General features: G+C 39.3%; 1 protein-coding gene across 3 annotated transcripts in view; it reads right to left on the bottom strand.

The window, feature by feature from the left end:
* The window catches only part of PDE7B (phosphodiesterase 7B), a 313,591-nt gene that overhangs the window by 75,471 nt on the left and 216,755 nt on the right, over window positions 1-21,365 (bottom strand). For all 3 annotated transcript variants that reach the window (XM_041740969.1, XM_041740979.1, XM_041740959.1), the window contains one exon: window positions 815-898. In XM_041740969.1, the coding sequence (XP_041596903.1) occupies window positions 815-898 (84 nt within the window). The remainder of the gene's footprint in view (window positions 1-814; window positions 899-21,365) is intronic.

Here is a 21,365-nt window from a genome sequence, read left to right as displayed (position 1 = left end):
ACACTGAAAATCTGGAGCAAACTGTGAAATTTATCCACTTTTTCCCTCCATCGGCCCTTTAAGTCCAAAGTGCCGGATGGTTGCCACTGAGGGTTAGAAGACATGAAAGCAGGCAGGGTGACTGGTCACTGGTTTGGGTTTCCAAAGGAATTTGAGATTAACAGAATTATGAACTGGAGGTTGAGCAAAACTCCAAATAAGGAGTAGTATATGAAGGGGAAAGGTACAAATTAATGACTTTCTGAGGTATTTGTAATGGATGAAGCAGCAAGCACAGAGACGTGAGAACCACCTTTCAGGGACCTCGGTTAGATAAGGAAGGTGAGAATCTGACAAGAGCTATAGAATAGGTTTCCCTGTAGGATTTTAACAATAAAATAGAATCTCATCTGGTCTAATCTTGGATGAGGGTGGAAAGAAGGTGCTGGTTAATGAAAGGAATAAGCTTCCTTGTATAGGGCTTCACAGTTCTTAAGACTTAAATTTTTTAATTTTATTTTTTCCCCACTCTATTAAACTTCATTTCCCCCCCAAATTTTTATTTAAATTCTAATTAGTTAACATAAGACTTACATTTTTAAAGCTTACATGATCTCATTTGATTCTCACTAAAAGGCTGGAAGTCTGGCAGTGCCAGAATCACTTCACTAGGGAGGAAATCTAAAGACAAAGGGTTAAGTTCCATTTGGGAGGGGAGACCTGGAGGAAGGAAGGCAGACCTCCGAGGGTTTTGAAGTTCAGAAGGAAGTGAGTTTTTTTTTTTTTTTTTTTTAAGAAAACGTTTGTTCCTTTCCAGGTACACTTGATTACTCACTGTTAAGTAGGCGGAAGTCAATGAATGGGTAGGAGCCACGGCGTTCAGCAGGAACCCCCGTCTGACCCTTTAGTCGTACATCTCCTAAAAAACAGAAAATCCAAACAAATGTTTAAAAACGTTGCCAAGCGTATTCACTTTTCCTCTGTAAATGCTCTTACCCACTTAGGTCACTGGAACCAACACCAAATGTCAGGAGGAAAATGATTTCCATTTACCTTGCATGAGAGAGAGCTATGAGAAGGGATATTTAATGAATGCTGAGTGTAATGGAATTGGCAATACTCTATCGAGCAAAGCAGCACCCTGCTCCCTTTTAGATTTGCCTGGAAGATAGATCTGTGAAAATTTTAGCAATCTACAAAATTTCCATAGTCTGAGGGCCACATAGATGAGACATCTGAATGTGGGAGGACAAATGGTGTCCTGGGATGATAGTGTTAATTCTTACTAGAATGTTCTAGCACAGTTGTTTTCTGACTGGTGTCCACCGTCCTGTTCCTCAGGCTGTACCACTGATCTGCTTTAGCATCCGCTCGGTGAAGGCCAGCCCAGCTCCAGGGACTTCAGACACTTTGTCACCCGTGTACATAACAAGTCAGTAGGGTTTTGTAGAACTCATTCATTCGTAGGTTTCCCTTAATGTCTGCACTCACTTTCCTTTGTGATGTGTCCTCTGCCTTCCTGATCAAGGGAGGTAAAGAAGTTGAATGGAAAAAACACCAACTTTAGAATGAAACAGACCGTGGGTAATATGCTACCTGTACGATCCTGGGAAATTTATTTCTCCTAGCCTCAGCTGCCTCTCTTAAAGTGTCATTTGTTGGAGAATCTAAAATAACACTTGCTACTACCTTGCAATAAATGTTGTGTTTACTTCTTTCTAAACTCCTGCAAAGCAAGGATCATGCATATTTTTGTGTTTTGTGTTTTTCCGTAGTGCTTTGTATATTGTATGGCACATAGCAGACTCTAAGGGAATGTCTTCTGTTGGCAAGAATAAATAAATATAAAGACAAGATTTGCCAATTGGTACATAGAATATGGAATTAGAGGAGAGGTAAAAATACATGAGATTTGCTCTATTTCTGGAAGAACTGAATCAGAGAAGGTTTCAGGTCCATGAGTAATGAGTCCACTCCCATAAACCACTCTTTCTGCGATGCGAGGTGGCCGTGGGGCGTCAGTCTATGAGTAGAGGAGAGAGTCTTCTTTCCTCCATTCCTACCTCCTGGAGTTAGGCAGGCTTGGGTGAGATTCCCCTCAGCAGTAACCCACACCATCGGCAGTGTTTAAAATATCCCTGACAGATGGATGTTGTTGTGTATTTGGGCTTACAGACTGCAAGCTATGAGCCCCCAGGCTATTCTGTGCTTTGAATCTTTTATTGGTACTTTATTTAATGCTCTATATAATCGGATATTATAGTGCCATCCTGATATTAAAGAATGTTACAATTTATGGAATAAAGCAAAGTGGGAAGAGGAGGAAAGAGATAGAAAAATATTTTTATAAGTATGAAAATCATCTGACATTATAGAAGAGAATGCTGTTTGCATTTGGCAAGTTTCTGGGGTGGATGGCCAGCAGTTATAGGAAAGCCACTGGGGAGAGTTGAAGAGTTTTTCTGTCTTCAGCAGCTTGTCTTGAACACCCTATGTTTATAACACTCCAGAGAGTTTACAAAGCACTTTCATAAACATCACAGGATATTTATTTTCTTGTGTATCTCGTTGGATCCTCACAATAGTCTTGTGTTCTCCTTACTTTATAGGTGAGACAAAGGGGGCTCAGGGAAGAAAGCAAAGAACTGTTATTCACCTACCCTTTTCCAGCTCAGGGCTCAGACTCTTTAAAGGCATTCATTTGTGATGCCTGGGTGGCTCAGTTGGATAAGCATTCAACCCTTGGTTTTGACTCAGGTCATGATCTCAGGGTCCCAGGATCAAGCCTCACACCAGGCTTTGCACTCAGTGGGGAATAGACTTGAAGATTCTCTCCCTCTGCCCCTCCCCCTCAAATAAATAAATAAATAAATAAATAAATAAATAAATAAATAAATCTTTAAAGGCACTCAGTAGCTAGCTATTGCCTTTAACTGACTGCCTGAGTTTATGATCCTTTAAGCTTAGAATTAGTAGGGCTGGTCCTTAAATCTAGGTTGCTAAACTTTAATGCAGAGCTCTCTCCCCAATACCATTGGTTTCTAACCTTAAGGAGTGTGCACATCTGTTTTCTTTTATAAATCACAGACCCCCATATGATAGAAGGTGAAATTTAGCAGCCATTGAGAAAATACAGCATGTCAAAATGATATAATAAATTCAGCACTGTCTAAATGATGTATATTTTATAAATGACAGCAAGATAGACATATACTTCAAAACTTATGCATGGATGAGACTGTATTCATTTGGTTTACAAAATTGGCTAGGCTTTAGGTTTGTTGACCAGTTGTGTCATCCCTGAGGACTTCTCTGAGGGGTTTCAGGCTCACCAATTGGAAATCCCTTGTCCAGTAGGGATTTTTTTTTCTCAGTATTAGCAAAGCATTCTTTATGACTTTGCAGTTCAGAAGGTATCATTTCCTCAGAAAATGTCTGTAATATCAATAGAGGTTTTAAAGCATCTGCCAAAATTTATACTGTTTGTCCATTTGACAGTCTAAGGCAGAGGATGCCCATTATCTTATAAGGCTTTAGGGGTTTAGGGAAACCTCGAGGAGACAGCACCACATGGCAGAATGGATAAAGGGAAGACAATGCTTGAGTAATTTAGACTCCTGTTACTGAGAGGATCAATATTTCACCATCTTGGGTGGTTGTTAGCAAATCAATAACCACTTGGAGGTCTGGTTTTCTAATATTTAAGTTAATTAGCATAATGACAGCAGCTTTGCTTACCTCAGAGGGTTGTTATGAGAAAATTACAATGCATGAAAATACCGTGATGGGTTACGGTTATTGAATCCTTACACTGTACTGAGCGTTTCAGATGCATTATTGAATATCATCTGCCCAACAACCTAGGGAAGTAGGTGTTCTTATTGGACCATTTTGCAGATGAGAAAACTCAAGCCAGTGGAAATTTTACAATTTGTTTGAGCTCACAAAACTAGTAAGTGTGGAGCTTGTGCTCAAATTCAAAATTGACTCTTAAACCCTGTGTTCTTTTTTTCTTTTTTTAAAGCCTTTATTTATTTATTTATTTATTTATTTATTTATTTATTCATTCATTCATTCATGAGAGACATAGTGAGAGAGGCGGAGACACAGGCAAAGGGAGAAGCAGACTCCATGCAGGGAGCCTGATGTGGGACTCGAGCCCAGGACCCTGGTATCATGACCTGAGTGGAGGGCACACACTCAACCACTGAGCCACCCATAAATCCCGTGTTCTTAACCCCTCTCCTATATTATCAGGGTAAAAAATTGTACAAATAGTTAAGCATTCACTTTTTATTGTCCAGTGTATGCTTTGATTGCTATTTGCCAATAAACCAACGATATATTCATCATGATTCCTGGAACCTGAATGCCAGGGGGATCCACCCCCTTGATGAATTTGAGATTCAATCAGATAGATGTTGTTTATTTGAATAGCAGTGCAGCGGAAATGGGCATGAAGAGTAAGACAACCAAATCCTGTTCTGGATCAACAAGGCATCTATTATTTTCAAGTAAAAGATGGGAAGCAATTATTAAAAATATTATTCAGTAGAACTGAAATTACCTAGCAACTAATCTCATCAAGCTCTTAATTAAATAAAATTTTCATGATGTAACACCATTTTGAGGAAAAAGAAGCAGTGAAGCAAGTTGAGAGTAAAGATACTTAAACAAACGAAACCAAACAAATCAACAGTAACAACAACAAACTGCAAAACCTATACCTGAAAGGTTCCTTTTCAATGCTTACTCTGTCTATAGCTACAATTACAGTCTTGGAAGTGGATTACTCATAAACCTAATGATGGTCTTTAGGTGTAGTAAATAATAGTGTTTAAAAAGGATGAAATCATGTTAAAAATACTAGTGAGGCAGGAGGCAGGACAATGGCAAGTGGGCTAACAAAACATTTTAGAAACTTTTCAACATGAAAATTTAAATTCAGACAAGCCAAACGTTCCATATTTTGAGCCTTCTATTTATTGGAGACTCTCCTGAGGTGAAATTCATGTTTGAAAGTTCTCTTCCTTGCTCTCTGCTTTTATGAGCCCCTTCTGATACTAAATTGCTTCAATATGCTCGTGGGAAGAGAGAAATAATTCAGTAACAACCGTCCCCGGAGAAGCAGAGGCCACTGGGCTGACGTCCGAAAAACAGAACAAGTGGCGTCCTGCTGAACTGCTTTTTCTGGCCTATGGTCTCAGGCAATCATCTGTTTACCTAAGGCCTTATATCCAAGCTAAACAATTATTTTGACTATTCATTAGGCCCTCGTTTAACTTAAGCAACTTTTTTTCTGGCAAGTGAAAGGTGCTATGGAAGCTGGCTCGGAAGTGTTGACAGCTCCGAGTCCTGTCCTCAGCCTGTCCTTATTGTGTTCCAAAATGAAACAAACAGCAGGCGAATTCTTAGTTTGAAAGGGCTGCTTCTCTTTTGCCTCTTCAGGCCGAAAACATACCATGTCGTCCTCGGTCCTCGAGTCTTTAAGGCTGTAAACACAGGCAGAGAGCTGAGCTGAGTGCCTGTGGGAGCCAAGACCCGGAGACAGCCACTCCCCCTCCAGGGGCCGCGGTTCCGGGGTGGACCTCTTGCCCACTTGGCGTCTCGGGCTGTCTCTGCTTAATAAAAGTTTGCGCTGGGAGCAGACGTTATGTGGCCTCTTACGTAAGTGGCAAAGATGGTGGAGGCTCTGGCAGCGATGACAACCTCCAGTGGCTGAGGCAGGGCCACAGGACGAGAACCAGACGCTAGCCCCAGGCGTGGGGTCAAGGTCATTTCAGGGTGGGGAAAAGGGGTAGGAAGGGAATAGAGCAGTGGCTACTGTGCTCCTCTTGCATCTGAGATGATGAGGAAGGCAATGATAACAGCTGCAGGAAACACAGAGGGACAGTCACAGCAGGAGTGCCCCTGTGAACGAGGAAGATGAGCTGGTGGTGGTGTGAGAAAGATGCCACCATGAAGTGGCCCAAATATGGTGGGAGAGGAGAGGCTCTCATGAAAGGTATTCCTCGGAGCTTCCTTAGACAGCACTAATTCATGACACTACAATAAACTTGCAAAATGAAGGCAGAGACAACCCAGACCCCCAAATCTTAGCCAGGAGCTTTCACCAGGCTGCACTGCCTCAGCTGGTGGCTTCACATATTTCAGATGACTACTCTCAATTAGCAAAGTGAGTTATTCCTCCTGAGATGTTTATCTAGCCAAGGAGGAGGAAGGCTGTGCAATTTGATCGCTCTGCAGATTTATGGGACAGTACAGGCAGCCAGGTTAGATAACTCAGGCAGAGATGACTGCTCAGAGTGTTGTGAGCTTGCAGGAGATCCAGGATGGCTGATTAGGCAAGGCTTCCCATTTGGGGCTTCAATCTTCTGCTTTTCTTTTTTGAGTAAGGCTGGACCTGTCTGGTCACTAAGGACTATGTGTTGAACTGGCTGAGTTTGAGGCTTCCTGTCTATTGATCTGTTGCACTAACTGTGCATCCACGGGTTGCTGAGAGGGCTTCTTCGCGTGTAGTAAAGAGACAAACCAGGAGTTACTTGTCCAAAACCACACTTTTGGCAAAAGGAACAAAATAAAGTTTTCCTTGCCTGTGAAAAAAAAAGTTCTTTCTTTTCTTTTTAAAAACCTTGATCTTTATATCAAAATTAGAGAAAAGAGAAATCTCACCAAGTTGGAGTGCCCGAATAATAGTAATAGGCAGTAATAATACTGCCTTGCAACTTTAGCTTAGAATTATTAAATACTTTATGATGAAGGTGCATCTCGGGACCCAAATGTTACAAAAGTGAATATAGAAATAACAGTGCCTTTATTTTCTAAAGTAGGTGAGGTAGGTTTCAACTCAGACTAGATGTTCTTCATCTTGATGGTTTTACAGAGCGAATATGAGGAAAAAAAAGGTGAGGGGGGAAAAAGTTACAATCACCAGGAACACAGGAGTCTAATAAAAACAGATATTGAACAAGCAGCAGCAGAAATGCCTGAAGAGAATTCCAAGAAGCTATGAAAGAAAACAAAGAACATGTCTTCTTATAAAGATTAAGAATGAAGGGAATAATCTGCAGAGTCATTTTAGGGAATATGTGATCTGGGTCTGTTTAAGTAATGAAAACACCACTGTAAGCTTGCACATTATTCACTTATTCCTGGGATAATGCTCTTTAATTCTAGAATCTCATCAAAGCAAAGTTTGTCGTTTTTAAATAAGTGGTAGAGCTACAGCTATACATGTAGATCTGCACCTGCTCATCCCCACCTCTTCATCATGCCTGGCACAAAGTAGGCACTCAAAAAATAGTAACTATTATTCTTACTTAGGTATTGTTCGTTTGAGGTTCCTGTTCCCTCTTTTCCCCCTCCCACGATAGTCGGTATTATTTAGGAGGATTTCTAAGTCAGGAACTGTTTTAAAGCTTTTTTTTTTTTTTAATTGTCTTATTTATTCATGAGAGACATACAGAGAGAGGCAGAGGCACAGGCAGAGGCAGAGGGAGAGGCAGGCTCCCTACAGGGAGCCTGATGGGGGACTTGATCCTGGAACCCCAGGATCAAGCCCTGAGCTGAAGGCAGATGCTCAACCACTGAGCCACCCAGGCGTCCCAGGAACTGTTTTAAGGACTGTACATGTATGAGCTTGTCTAGTCCTTATGACAGTTCTCCTGAAGGAGGTGTGTGTATTATCCCCCCTTGTACCCAGGAATGCAAAGAGCTTGCTTGCAAGTGACTGAATTGGAATTAGAAGCCAGGTGGCCTCAGGAGCACTTGGTCTCTAACCACTGCTATACGGGGTCACTATCTCTATTTTCCATAGCAGTGACCAGTGCAATCACTCATGACATTATTCATGGTTTCCTTTGATCTCCCAAGCTATTTCTCCTCTGTCTGCTGGGTAGTTTAGAGTTATAAAAGTGAGTACCAAAGCAATGTCCTGAGGAAAGACAAATGTTTATCCTGGTGCTTTTTCACGGGAGCATTGAAGCCCAGTATGACAGGAATGATGTGACCCATGATGTGGGAGCCCATGAGTCCCCACTGGTGCAGGTTAGACCACAGGAATTCCGGACCCTGCTGGAGATCTAGGATTCTTGCAGGTCAGTAAAACTTTTGAGTAAGTGAGTCAGCAAAAGGGCCAATTCTAGGGCAGGTTCTGAGGAGACCCTAGATTAATTCAGTTCATTTCAACAAATGCTCATTCATAACATTACAAAGTGTTAGAAAGTACGTGAGAAAAAGGGAAATACAAAGGTCCATAGGATGTCATCTTGGCACTCAGATAATTAATCATCTAGAAGAGAGTCACAGAAATGAGCAAATACGGTACATGCTAGAGGAGTCTAACATTTGATGGTACTGGAATATTTGGATTTGGATCCTTCTCTCAGAAGCATTGTAGGATTTATGATTTTATATAGATAAGTAACTTGAAAATTTTTATGCCTCGAATGGCTTCCTAGCAATGTTTTAGTTGATAAAATTGAAAGATATTTAATGTTTAATTTTTAAATTAAATACCATCTTAAAATTTTTTAAAAATTTGAATTTCAGTATTGTTAACATAGAGTTTTATATGAATTTCAGGTGTATAAGGTAGTGATTCAACAATTCTATATATTATTCAGTGCTTGTTATAAGTGTAATTAAATATAATTTTTTACATTGAAAGGCCCTTCACATTTTAGGACCCTGGTTGAAAGAGTGATTTAGACTCTTATACCAGGTCTCCAGTGAGCAAGTTTCTTACAGACAAGAGACCTAAATGAGCAGCGCTAGTTTCAGAAACCCCTTGTTTCTGAAGAGATGTCCTTTGTATCTGATGAGTGTGTTAACTTTCTGGAAAAAAGAATATATGTATACAAACACAGCAGGAGAGGTGCAGAGGAGAGAGAGAGAGGCAGAGGCCAAAGAGAAGAGAGAGGAGGGTACAGAGAAACTGGACATGAGCAGAAATTGAATTCTGGGGTGAGGGAGAGGAAGGTGTCAAGGATAGTTCCTAAATTTCTGCATTGCATCACTGAATGGTTGGTTGTGCCAATCACAGAAAAAAGGAAATTATCAAAGAAGCATCATTTTATGTTCTTCATTTGAGAAATGATATTTAATGTATGTGATATTTATGATACATGGTAATTTTGGCAAACAATCCAATAGTGAAGAACCTTAGGAATAGTCTTGGTCTCATGGAGTTTAGTCTACTGGAGAGGACATCAAAGAACAATTATGCACGTAAGTGTAAAGTTTCAACTTCAGATAGTGGAACAAAAAAGAGAGATGTTGTGTTAAGAAACTTAAAATGGACTTCACCTTGCCAAGGAGGTTATTTTGATCTTCCCTGAGAAGGTGACATTTGATCTGGGACCTGTTGAATGAATGCAAGTTAATTTCAGGTGAACATATGTCCTGGTTTTACCTGGAAAAGCTTGTTTTACACCTGTTGTTTTTGCCTGGAGTAATTAGTAATAGTACCCCTTTCACACTCAGAAGTATTGTGACTGGATCTTACATGATCACCCCGAGTGCAGCAATCCAGGCAGATGGAAATTCCAAAGGTCCTATGGCAGGAGGATGGCATATCTGAGGTACCCTAACAAGACCAAGTGTATCACAGCAAAAAGACCAAAGTGGGTGTGATGGGGCATGGTGTAAATTGAGGTTGGACAGGTGTCAGGACTTTGTAGGGCAAAGGAGGCTGAGGAGTTTGATTTTATTCCAGGAGAATTAGGAAGTCATGGATGAGTTTAAGGGGAAGATGATGTTATCAGATTTGCACTCTGAAAAAACAACTTATTCAGAATGGATTGGGAGGAGCAAGAATGGTAAGTTAAGAGATTATTATAATAGTCTAGGTGAGAAAGGATGGTAGCTTGGAGTAGAGTGGTGGTATTGGTAGAGAGATGAATAGATTTTAGGGATATTTAGTAGGTAAAATTGACACATGATGAGGAATAGCATATGAGGGCTGAGGGAGAAGGAAATATCAAGGATAATTCCTAGATTTCAGGCTTGCATAACTGGATGACTGATTGTGTTTATCACAGAAAAAGGGAATTCCAGAAGGACCAGATTTGGGGAGAAGTTCATGTGCTCAACTTTGGTCACATTGAGTGTATGTGTTCCTGAGATTTCAAAGCAAAAATGTCAAGTACACTGCTAGATACATGGGTCTGAATGTCTGGGATGGAGATATAAATTTATGAGTCAAATAAAACTATGGGCATGTAAGAAGTTGTCCAGGAAGTGAAGTGAGAAATGAATAGAGTCCAACAGCCAGCCTTAAGCAACTATAACATTTAATATCTGGTTAGAAGAGGAGTTTATAAGGAGAAGGGGAAGCCATGGAGGTAAGAGGAAATCCAGAAACTTGTTGTGTCACAGAAGATAGTAATTCAAGAGGGAGGGAATGGTTTTCAATTAAATCGTCCTGAAAGGGTAAGTGAAATGATGATTGAAACAAATCCATTGAATTTAGTCAAGTGACTATAATAAGAAATAGAAGCCAATTAGTTTGGATATCATGTGGAGTTGGGAAATTGGGAAGGATTTTTTTATATTAAGGAGCAGATATTTAGACAGATCTTAAATGAGAAGTAAAATTTGGAAAAAGGCATGTTACATTGTTGGCTTGTGATTCATCCAACTATGATAATTGAAATCAAGGGAATGGATTTTTAGGAAAAAAATCATGATGATCTTCAGAACAATAGTAATCACTAAAAATGATCTTAATAACAAAGCAAGCATAATTTGAAAGTTGCACAAAGGACAAAACAGTCCAAGTCATGAAAATGCTTGTAAATTTTTGCAAAATACATTGATACCCTGTCTAGTCACTTCCTATACTTAAATATGCTTCAAGAAAAATGTTTAATGAAAATCATTGCAAAGAAAAGTAATTGTTGCGAAGAAAATGATGGGCATATCCATTGAGAATGAATAAATATAATTAATAAGATAAAATATTGGCTAAGTCCCAATATTGCTGAATAATTTCTTGTTTTTTTGAACTTTGAATAATTTGAGAGAAGCATTTTAATGTGTTGTTTGTTTTCATGTGCTTCTGAACTTCCTGAATCTGGTTGGGAACAAGGACAAACCTGCCAAAATACTGTAAGAAAAGATGTTGCTGATCAGGGCCAGGAAATACTCAAAGTCCCACGAGATAGCATGTTCTTAAGAGACTTCCACACTAAGTCTGCTGATCTCAGAAGGTCCATCGGGCCACACAATCCCTGTTGAAATCTGCTCAGGGCCAGGCGGTATTTGGGAGTTCTTCACTCATTTCTGTTTCAAGATGACACTTAGGATTCTTTTAATCTCCAAGCATTGTTCATTTTTTGTTTTTTTTCAGAAGTGAAACATGACAAAAATGGACTCAATAGGAAATGATTGACTTGATTATATTAAATCCATGTTATTGGATACTATTTTGCTATTTAAGCCAGTAATAGCTCTCATCTCTGTAGTAATAGCTAACATTTATTAGCATTTAGTATGTGCAAGGTAATATTTGAAGTATTTTTCATGAATTAAGTAATCCTTTTAATAATTCTCTTAGATAAGTATTATTATCAGTATCATACCTCAAGGCCAGAGGTATTAAATGACTTTTCCATGATGACATGGCCCAGTGAGTGTGAAGGCAGTTTTGAAATTAGGGTGACTGGCTCCAAAGCAAGTGCTCTTAACTAATATGGTACCATCCCCATTCAAGTATGTCTTGATTTGTAGTGAGATCCATGATATATTGGTAAGGGAGGATGGGTGTTATGTAGTATTTAAAAACCGTATTACAAAGTAAAGAAATCAGTAGTGTGAGAAGCTATTACTACCTCTATGATCTTGGTAAGTCTTAGATCTCTTTATGAGATCTTTTGTTTCATTAAGTAAAGATAATAATATCTACCCTGTATATCTAATCAAATGAAATCACATGGATAAAAGTTCTCTGTCACTTTGTAATGAACTTTTATTATTAAGAATATTATTATTGATGTTGATATATAAACATTAAATATATTTAAAAGACATATAAATTCTATATTGTATTATTATACTTTAATTGTTTAAATAGTATTATTGGTATTGCTATCTAAATCTGGGTCAGTGTTAAAGTATATTCAAAGTGAGGACATCATTCATTCATATATGGAATTGAACATATGTATTAAGAGTGCTATAGTCAAAGACTCTTGGGAAGCAGAGTTTTAACAAACTTAACTTTAAAAAAAATTGCAGTGTTATAGGGGCACGTGGGTGACTCATTTGGTTAAGTGTCTGACTTTGGCTTAGGTCATGATCACAGGGTCCTGGGATCAAGTCTCATGTGGAGCTTTCTGTTCAGTGGGGAGTCTGCTTCTCCCTCTTCCTCTGTACTCTCTCTCTCAAATAAATAGAAAAAATCTTTTAAAAGATGGCAATGTTATGTACTAAATTGTGTGTGCTTCGCCCCCTCCCCGCCCGCCATGTATATGTTGAAGTCCTAACACTCAGTACCTCAGAGTGTAACCATATTTGGAGTTAGGGCCTTAAAAACAGTGATCAAGGGCAGCCCAGGTGGCTCAGCGGTGCCGCCTTTGGCCCAGGGCGTGACCCTGGAGACCCAGGATTGAGTTCCACCTCGGGCTCCCTGCATGGAGCCTGCTTCTCCCTCTGCCTGTGTCTCTGCCTCTATTTCTCTGTGTCTCTCATGAATGAATAAATAAAATCTTTAAAAAAAAAATAAAACAGTGATCAAGTTAACATGAGGGTGTTAGAGTGGGACCTAATTAATCTGATGAATATAGAGGAAAGACCATGTGAGATTCAGGAAGAAGGTGGCCATCTGCAAGCCACGAAGAGAGGCCTCAGAAGAAACCAAACATGCTGACACTTTGATCCTGGACTTCTAACCTTTAGAACTGTGAGAAAAATTTCTGCTGTTTAAGATACCTAGTCTATTGTATTTTGTAATGACAGGGTGAAGAGGCTGCTGCTACTGGCAAAGAAAACTCATCAGAATTTAGGTGTTCAGTCCCAGCTTCATCAGGGGCTTCCCATATGTCCCCATTCTAATTTCCAGGATCCCATTCCTTCCCAGTCAAAGTCCTCACTTTAATAGTAGACACCCTGCAATGTGGGAATTCAGTTTATTTTGTAATTCAGCCACTATCATGATGAGATTTTGGGTTTAGTTTTCAGGAATCTCAGCTCCACAACAATAGGAAATAAGTCTTTTTCAGAGCAGATATAGAAGCTTGTGGGTCATTTATGTGATGCTTGAGCTGCAAATTTTAAACCCTCAGCTCCTCTTTTTCTTTCCCCACTTTGTCCAGCAACATTAGGAACAACGAGCCAATCTCATTATACTTGTTAGTTCGACAAAAATGTTCAAATGAATCTTACATATAGTTACCCAGAAACTTGTCTCTTGTTAAGTGTCTGATTAGGGATATCCAAAGTCGATATTTTTCATGTCTCTTGTCACATCACAACATGCATTATCAGTGCTTTATTTATTACTGGAAAAAGATTAATTAGCATCTTTAAATCTAATCAAATTAGAGATCCAATTCCAGAGAACTCAGGACCAATGTAGAAACTCATCCTTATTCTGCTCCTCTGGAACCACTCTTGGTACCTAAATTCGTATTAGTCAGGGTTCTATTTCTCTGGAGAACCCTGACTAATACATGCAAGATTTTTCAGGTTCTTCAATATATTTGTTCTCTGTGAATTATCCAAGAGGGTGAAATCACACAGCATTTCCCAAACACATTTGTCCACAGAACATGTTTTTTAAGTGTCTTCTCAGATAACTGTTTTGAGGAAAATAATTGGGTATATTTTGCTTTACATGGGATGTGTATGTATGTGTGTGTATAATACTAAGCTCAGAGTCTTAGCACTGTCAGGACCTTAGAAGTCGTCGACTTCCTTAATCAGGTACCATTACCTCTTTAATTTTCATCCTGCATGACAAAATCTACACGTTTGGTTCCAATTTTTTTTAGGCTATAGATCAGCTGAATAGTTATTCATTCATTCCTCAAAAATATTTTTGAGGTACATTATTCAGCCTTAAAAAAAGATGAGATCTTGCCATTTGCTACAATGTGAATGGACCTAGAGGGTATTCTGCTAAGTGATATAAGTCAGACTGAGAAAGGCAAATAACATATGATTTCATTTATATATAGAATCTAGAAGACACAAAAAATGAATAAACAAACAAAAAGCAGAATCAGACCTATAAATACAGAGAACAAACTGGGATAGTTGCCAGAGGGGTGGAGTGTGGGGGAATGGGCAAAATGGGTAAAAGGGAGTTGGAGATAAAGGCTCCTAGTTATGGAATGAATAAGTTATAAGAATAAAAGGTATCACACAGGGAATATAGTCAATGTTGCTGTAACAGTGTTGTACGGTGACAGTTGCTAGCTACACTTGTAGTGAACATAGCATAACATATAAAGATGTTGAATCACTATGTTGTACACCTGAAACTAGTTTAACATTGTGTGTCAACTACACTGAGGAAAAGTTATTTATTTATTTATCTATCTATTTGTTTATTTTTTAAAAAAGATTTTATTTATATATTCATGAGAGACACAGAGAGGGAGAGAGGCAACACAGGAAGAGACAGAAGCAGGCTCCATGCAGCGAGCTCAATGTGGGACTCGATCCCGGACTCCAGGATCACGCCCTGGGCCAAAGGTAAGCGCTCAACTGCTGAGCCACCTAGGCATCCCTATACTTAAGAAAATTTAATTTAAAAGATGTTTTTGATTGCTTACTATGTGCCTGGCTATGTTACAGAGCCTGGGAATATATCAGTGAACAAAACAGACAAAGCGCAGCTGCTTTTGTGGGGCTTAAGTTTCTACTGGGAAGAGGCAGACAACAGACTAAATCAACAAATAAATTACCTAGAGACATGATATAGATGCTGTGGGGTAAAATGAAGCAGGGAAAGGAGGGGGTGAAGGAATGCTGGATGGTCTGGGTGGGTGGGTGTGGGCTGCAGTTTATAGAGGAGGGTCTAAGAAGACTGTTCTGAAGTGACTTGAAGCAAAGGCTTGAATGAAGTGGGGAAGAGTCTAAGGCCATCTGGGGGGAGCATTTCAGGCCCGGGGAACTGCAAAGAACACTCTAGGCATGTTCTAGAAATGGCCCAGGAGGCCAGCAGCCTGGAGCAGAGGGAGTGAAAGGAGAACAGGACGAGATAAAGGCAGGAAAAGCTGGGCTGGAGGGGAGTGGTAGACAGTTTAGGGCCTCAGAGGGAAACAGGGAGACACAGAAGGCTTTGAATGACAGCGATATGATCTAATGTTTTTAAAGGATTGCACTCTCTGCTCTGTTGAGAATAGGCTATTGGGGAGACTTACATGTTTAACAGATCCCAAAATGAATGTGCTGTCTTTCCCAATAACCCAAGTCCTGTCTGGTGTCCTGGTTATGGCAAATCCAGTCAGTCACTACAGCCCTGTCACTGTATGCACTTCCTGTGTTCCCTATCCCCATGGGTGGTTTTATCACTCAGCAGGGGACCAGGTGCTCTCCTAGGGCCTGGGTGTGCAGGGCCTCTCTATACAAGAGTGCTAAACCACAATAAATATTCTTCTGGCTTCACCCAAAATGGATAATGGCACAGGGCCATGTGGCTACTTCATTCACACAAGTTGCCTATTAATTTTATAAGATAGTGACCAGGAAAAAGATAAGCTCTTGCTTACCTTTAACTTTCTCATCGTATGATTCAACAGAACACTTTCTCTGCCTCTGTCTCTCTTTCTCTCTCTCTCTCTCTCTCTCTTTTTTTTTTCCCATTATAATTTCAAACTGGTCAGGATTTTCTCTCTTTATCCCAGGATGTGAGGGAAAAATTAGACTAACATTCTCCTGTTTTACAACCTTGTAAGAGCAGCTGTTCTCAATCAGATATCCTGATTTAATTGGTCCGGAGTGAGTCTGGGTATAGGTGTTTTTACAAAGATTCCCAGAGAGACATTGTTGAAAACCACTGATGAATATCCCATTCTGTAACTGAACACACATGGCAAAGCACAGTTGTTTAGCAAAATAAAGATGAGACATGAGGCAAAAGAAAATCATACAGAAAGCAAATATTTATAATATGCATTATCTTTGGGTATTTCTGAATTGTGTCTTGTTGGCATTTGGACACTTCAGTTGGAGAAATGTATTTACACTGCTCTGGTGAGCGAGGAGAAATTTTGTGGAACAACTGATTTGTAGAACATCTTGAAAAGAAAAAGGTAGTGGAAGCATAGAGTATGAATTCATAGATTGGCAAAAAGAAGGGTCAGAGCAGCAAATGGAGAATAGTGGTGGAGTGGTTATTTGGTGAAAGGGGACTTGGGGTGAGATTGGAGTGGAGGAATGAAAGATAGACTCTTGGCCCTGCAATGAGAAGCTTGGCTGTTGAGCAAAAATTAGAGCACCCTGTGTATGGCCTGGTTCAGACTCAGAAGGGTAACATTTTTTCCTTGAATCGGGCAATCAGAGCTAAGGAAGGATCAGAGCTAAGGAAGGACTTTGTCAACAACCATCTATTCATACTCAAGGCGAAAGTATAACAAAAATAATACAATGGATCATCTTTGAAAAATATTTACTGACAAGCATAAAAGCACAATAAGAGGGCTGCCCCGGTGGCACAGCGGTTTAGCGCCACCCGCAGCCCCGGTTGTGATCCTGGAGACCCGGGATCGAGTCCCGTGATGGGCTCCCTGCATGGAGCCTGCTTTTCCCTCTGCCTGTGTCTCTGCCTCTCTCTCTCTCTCTCTGTGTCTCTATGAATAAATAAATAAAATCTTAAAAAAAAGCACAATAAGATATAGGTATGTTTCAGCTACTTCCCATGTGCTTTATACCATGTGCCTGGTGCTGGCTTGAGAACGCCAAGGAGGCAGGGAGCCAATAGGATTGACCGGCCTTTGGACCACTGAGTTCGAGGCCTGAGCCCAGGAATACCTTCTGCAGGGCTCATGGGGGCCAAAAAATTAATAATAATAATAAAAAAAAGATATAGATATGTTTCAAATTGTTTAGTATATGGAAGTTGCAATTCAAATTCTGAAGAAAAATACAGGTAATGATACAAAACCTATTATATAACATCGGGGAAGCAGTATTATATCCCTGTAATCTCTTCAACTAGAAGCACAAAGTCTCCAAATTCCTAAATGAGGAACTTTAGGTTTGTAATAGGCCTTTAGTAATAACTCACCACCAATTTTATTGAGGACTTATTTCTGGGTCTTTTCTAAAATGTTCAGCATAACTTTTTTCTCCACACCTTGATGTTCTATACATGGCCAGCCTTTCTCGTGGCTATGTAAAGGGCCCATGCTACTCTGCCAATGGAAGGATGTTACTCTTTTCTCCATATTTAATAGCATGGAACCATTTATTTGTAATTGCAATGGAAGGATTTGTAATTGCTATGGTACAAAATGAACAGTCATTTCGGGGTCACTCAAGGCTAATGGTAATATAGGAAGACTGGTTGAGTCAGTTTAAATGTTTCACTTGGTGTCTTAGACTATCTCCGAGGGCCTACACAACCACTGGCCATCACTGGGTGTGTCATCAAGACAGAGAGTTTGGAAAGAGAGATGGTTCCAGGGGAATTATATGCCTATAGTTGGGCAGAATATCTGTAGCTCCTACCAGGTAGCTAAAAGTGCCTTCTGAGCACTAGAGATACAAATAAGGAAGAAAGAAAAAGACACACGCAAAGAAATAAATGGTTAGAATTTAAGTCCCTGAGGGTGAGTGTTCTGTCTCAATATGACAAATATATGTCATAAATTTAAAATATTCAATAAATATTTTGTTATTTTATTTTATCCAAGTGTACTTTTTTCCCACTTGGGAATATGCCCTATATAAAGATGCATAAAATGTTCTCTTTGGCAAACTCATTTCCCTTCATTTCTTGTTTTTTGGTATTCGGAAAATCTACAACAGTGTCAATATAACATTCTGATTATGTTTTTCAACTTCCCCATTCATTTACTTGGCTTTAAACAAAAATAATATTCAAAAGATGGCCCCAAAGAAAATATGCTAGGTACCAGGGTCATCAAATGAACAATTGCATCTTTCTCTGAGAAGGGAGCTGGGGAAGTGGACCAAATTGCAGGAGGTAGAAGCACATGTTTGTAGTCTTCTCTTTTCTCCATATTTAATAGCATGGAACCATTTATTTATTGACTGCTTGAAATAAATTCAAATAGAAGAACTTTGTAAAAGCTGTAGTCTCTGGTACAACCGACCTGGTGCCAGTCTTTTTTGTTATTTATGAGAGGGCCTCAGAGAGTTTGAATGCCTACTTTTTTTTTTTTTAATCCAAGAGTTTGTGTTGTTGTGCTAAAGCCCCTTTATCTGGAAAAGAAGTTGGACAATAATCACAAGCTCACAGTTCTCCTAGGACAGAATTGGGACCCCATCAAGCCTTACATTTAAGTGGGCTTTAATTGTGGGAGAAAATAAGGCTCCTGTGTTTTCTGAAGAGTTTTACCTGTGTCTCAGGGTTTCCAGATAAGCAGGAATATTTCAGCGTTCCTGCCATTTTGTTCCCTGTTTGTAGCTGGTAAAGGAGTATGGGCTAGGGCAGGGGTACTGAGGAAGGAGACCCTGCTCCTAGGAGTACTTATTTCTCCTTCCATTTTCTTAGCTTTTCTTTTTCCCTATTTTTTATGATCTTACACTTATATTTATTCATGAGAGACACATAGAGAGAGGGAGAAACATAGAGGGAGAAGTAGGCTCCATGCAGGGAGGCTTAAGTGGGACTCGATCCCGGGACTCCAGGATCATGCCCTGGGCTGAAGGCAGGTGCTCAACCGATGAGCCACCCAGGTGTCCCTTGATCTTACATTTTTAAAATAATGGCTTTATTGAAAATAATGGCTTTATTATCATTTACAGACCATATAATTCACCAATTTGAGTGTATATCTCATTGGATTTTAGTATAGTCACAGATTTGTGCAACTGTTACCATAAGTCAACTTTAGAACATTTTCATCACCTCAGAAAGAAACCCCATACCTTTTAGTTCTCACCTTCCTAGGTCCCCATCCTACACTCCTGGGTCAGGAACCACTAGTTTATTTTCTGTCTTTGTAGATTTCCCTATTCTAGATATTTCATATAAATGTAGTCATACATTTGGTGGTCTTTTGTTCAATGGGATTTTAATCTCATTTTGCCTTATGACATTTGTGGTTGTGACATCTTCCATTGTGCTTTGAAAACTTTTAGTGTGTTTCTGGCCTTCCTCCTTGAGTCAGGAGAACATACCATAGTATAATATAGACAGCATACCTTCAATTAGTGTTTGTGAATTTTGAACTAATTTCTCTTTTCTCTTTTAATGCCAAGAGTAGGTGTCTGTAGCATCTCTCTAAAGAAGGTCACACTGCTTTGCTCCCACATCATAGTCTCTTCTCTCTCCCCTCTGGCATAACATGTTACAATTGTAGTACATGTACAGCGCATTTTCTGCCCTGAGTCTTACTACATCCATCTCCATCTGTCCTCTTTCTCTTTTGTCCAATTTTCAGAAATGCTCTGTAGCAGTCTCCTTTTTCCATTAGAGGGTAATATTGAACTGGTGTACTGGTATTGGGATGGATCTCCCCACAGAATTCCCGCTGGTTGTCCACTCTTCCTTGTGTGATTTACAGAAAAGGCTTTCTCCCACGAGGATTGACTTTTTGAAACTATGGAAAATCAAATCATTTGCATTTTTTTTACTTGAATTTCTGGGGGAGTTCTAAGAGTGAAAGATTTATCAGTTTCAGTAGTAGAACATAACTTGGCTACATAGCTATATTACATTACAACTTCTAAACATATGAGAACAAGTTGCTCTCAAATTAGAAATATATATGTATATATATTTGTATATATAGTCCTCAAAGTATGGATATATATATATATATATATGTATATATATATATATGAATGATGCCTTTTTTTGGCCTCTCTTTGAATAGAGAAGACTCTGCTGTTCAATAGGAAATTTTGCATGCCTCACACATATTAAAAAGTAGGACGCGAAATTATTCCTGATTGCTTGTCTAAGTTAATAGCTCAGGTCTCAAAAATCTGTTTACATACAGTCAAAGTGAAAGTTAACTAGGCCTCATTTTTATGGAATTGACTTAAATTCCAAGTCAGAATAAATTTTGGGGGAAACCTGTCTTGTTCTTCATACTTTCTGGTAAACAAACTTGGAAATGTTTTTTCTCTTTCTGCTTTGGTAAAAATTTTCCTAGGGGAATTTTGAAGTACTGATTTTTGTCAGCCCAAATTCCTGGTTCCCGATAGCAAGCCTGGGAAAATTGACTGATCCACATGGACATTTCACCCTCTGAAATTCATTTGCATTTGTTTATGCTTGCACCATTAATCAACATAAGATGCCCCGCCATGCCATCATCAACATTTAAATCATAAAATTATTTGTTAAGACGACATAAGATGGAAGAGAAAGATGTTTCCACCCTCAATATGCTTTCTTTCTCATTCTAACCTATGCTGGGAGAATGGTTGGTTATAGAGAGAAAATACATAAGTCACCACAGATGTAATATTTAACACACAGAAACATCACAGCTCTTTTCTAGTTGGCATGTGAAGGTGCTCTTTCTCCCAGAATCTGGCCAAGGCTTCCTGCAGTTTGGGTGGTGATCGGCACATTCCTGTGCCATTGGGAATAACAGCTGGCTTCTCAATATTCTTCCAAAGCGGCTGCTCCATCCACCTTGGCGCTGTTTGCACAATTTCAGTTGCTGACATTCTCAAACTCTTGCCGAGTATCTCCCATAACAGTACTTTTATTTTTCACGTTTTTAAATTCTAAGTAATTGCATCTTTAATCCATGGTCAAAGGAGATGTAACAAAAATTCACTTTAGGATGAAATGCGCTAGTAGTCAACTTGGTGTCAATGTTTTTGTAAATTATCATGGATGCGTTGGTTGGGAAAAGACATTGGATTCCCGCATCTATCAATATTATGATGTGTCCCTTTTGGTAAAGCTTCAAGACAGGACCAAGGTGGAATAAAAGTAGAGTGAGCAAAGGAAAAAAGCAGATAGCATATACTATTTAAAAGTCATTAAAAAAAGAACTAGAGGACGAAAGTGTGAGTAGCATCATAGTAGACATGAAAGGAATACTCATGTAGGAGTAGATGCAAAAAAAAAAAAAAAAAAGGTACAGAATATTCAGAATGGTGCAGAGTACTAGGATATTCACACAGAGGTATAACTCCAGTTACCCAGAGACATAATCCAAACACAGAAAACAAAATAATGGGAAAAGTTCTCTTTTGATAAAAATGCATTTTGGGCCTGTTGGTGCTGC

Source organism: Vulpes lagopus, chromosome 2, assembly GCF_018345385.1.
Source record: "Vulpes lagopus strain Blue_001 chromosome 2, ASM1834538v1, whole genome shotgun sequence".
NCBI lineage: Eukaryota > Metazoa > Chordata > Mammalia > Carnivora > Canidae > Vulpes > Vulpes lagopus.
Note: the sequence above shows the minus strand (reverse complement) of the source record. Positions and strands in the feature narration are given on the sequence as shown.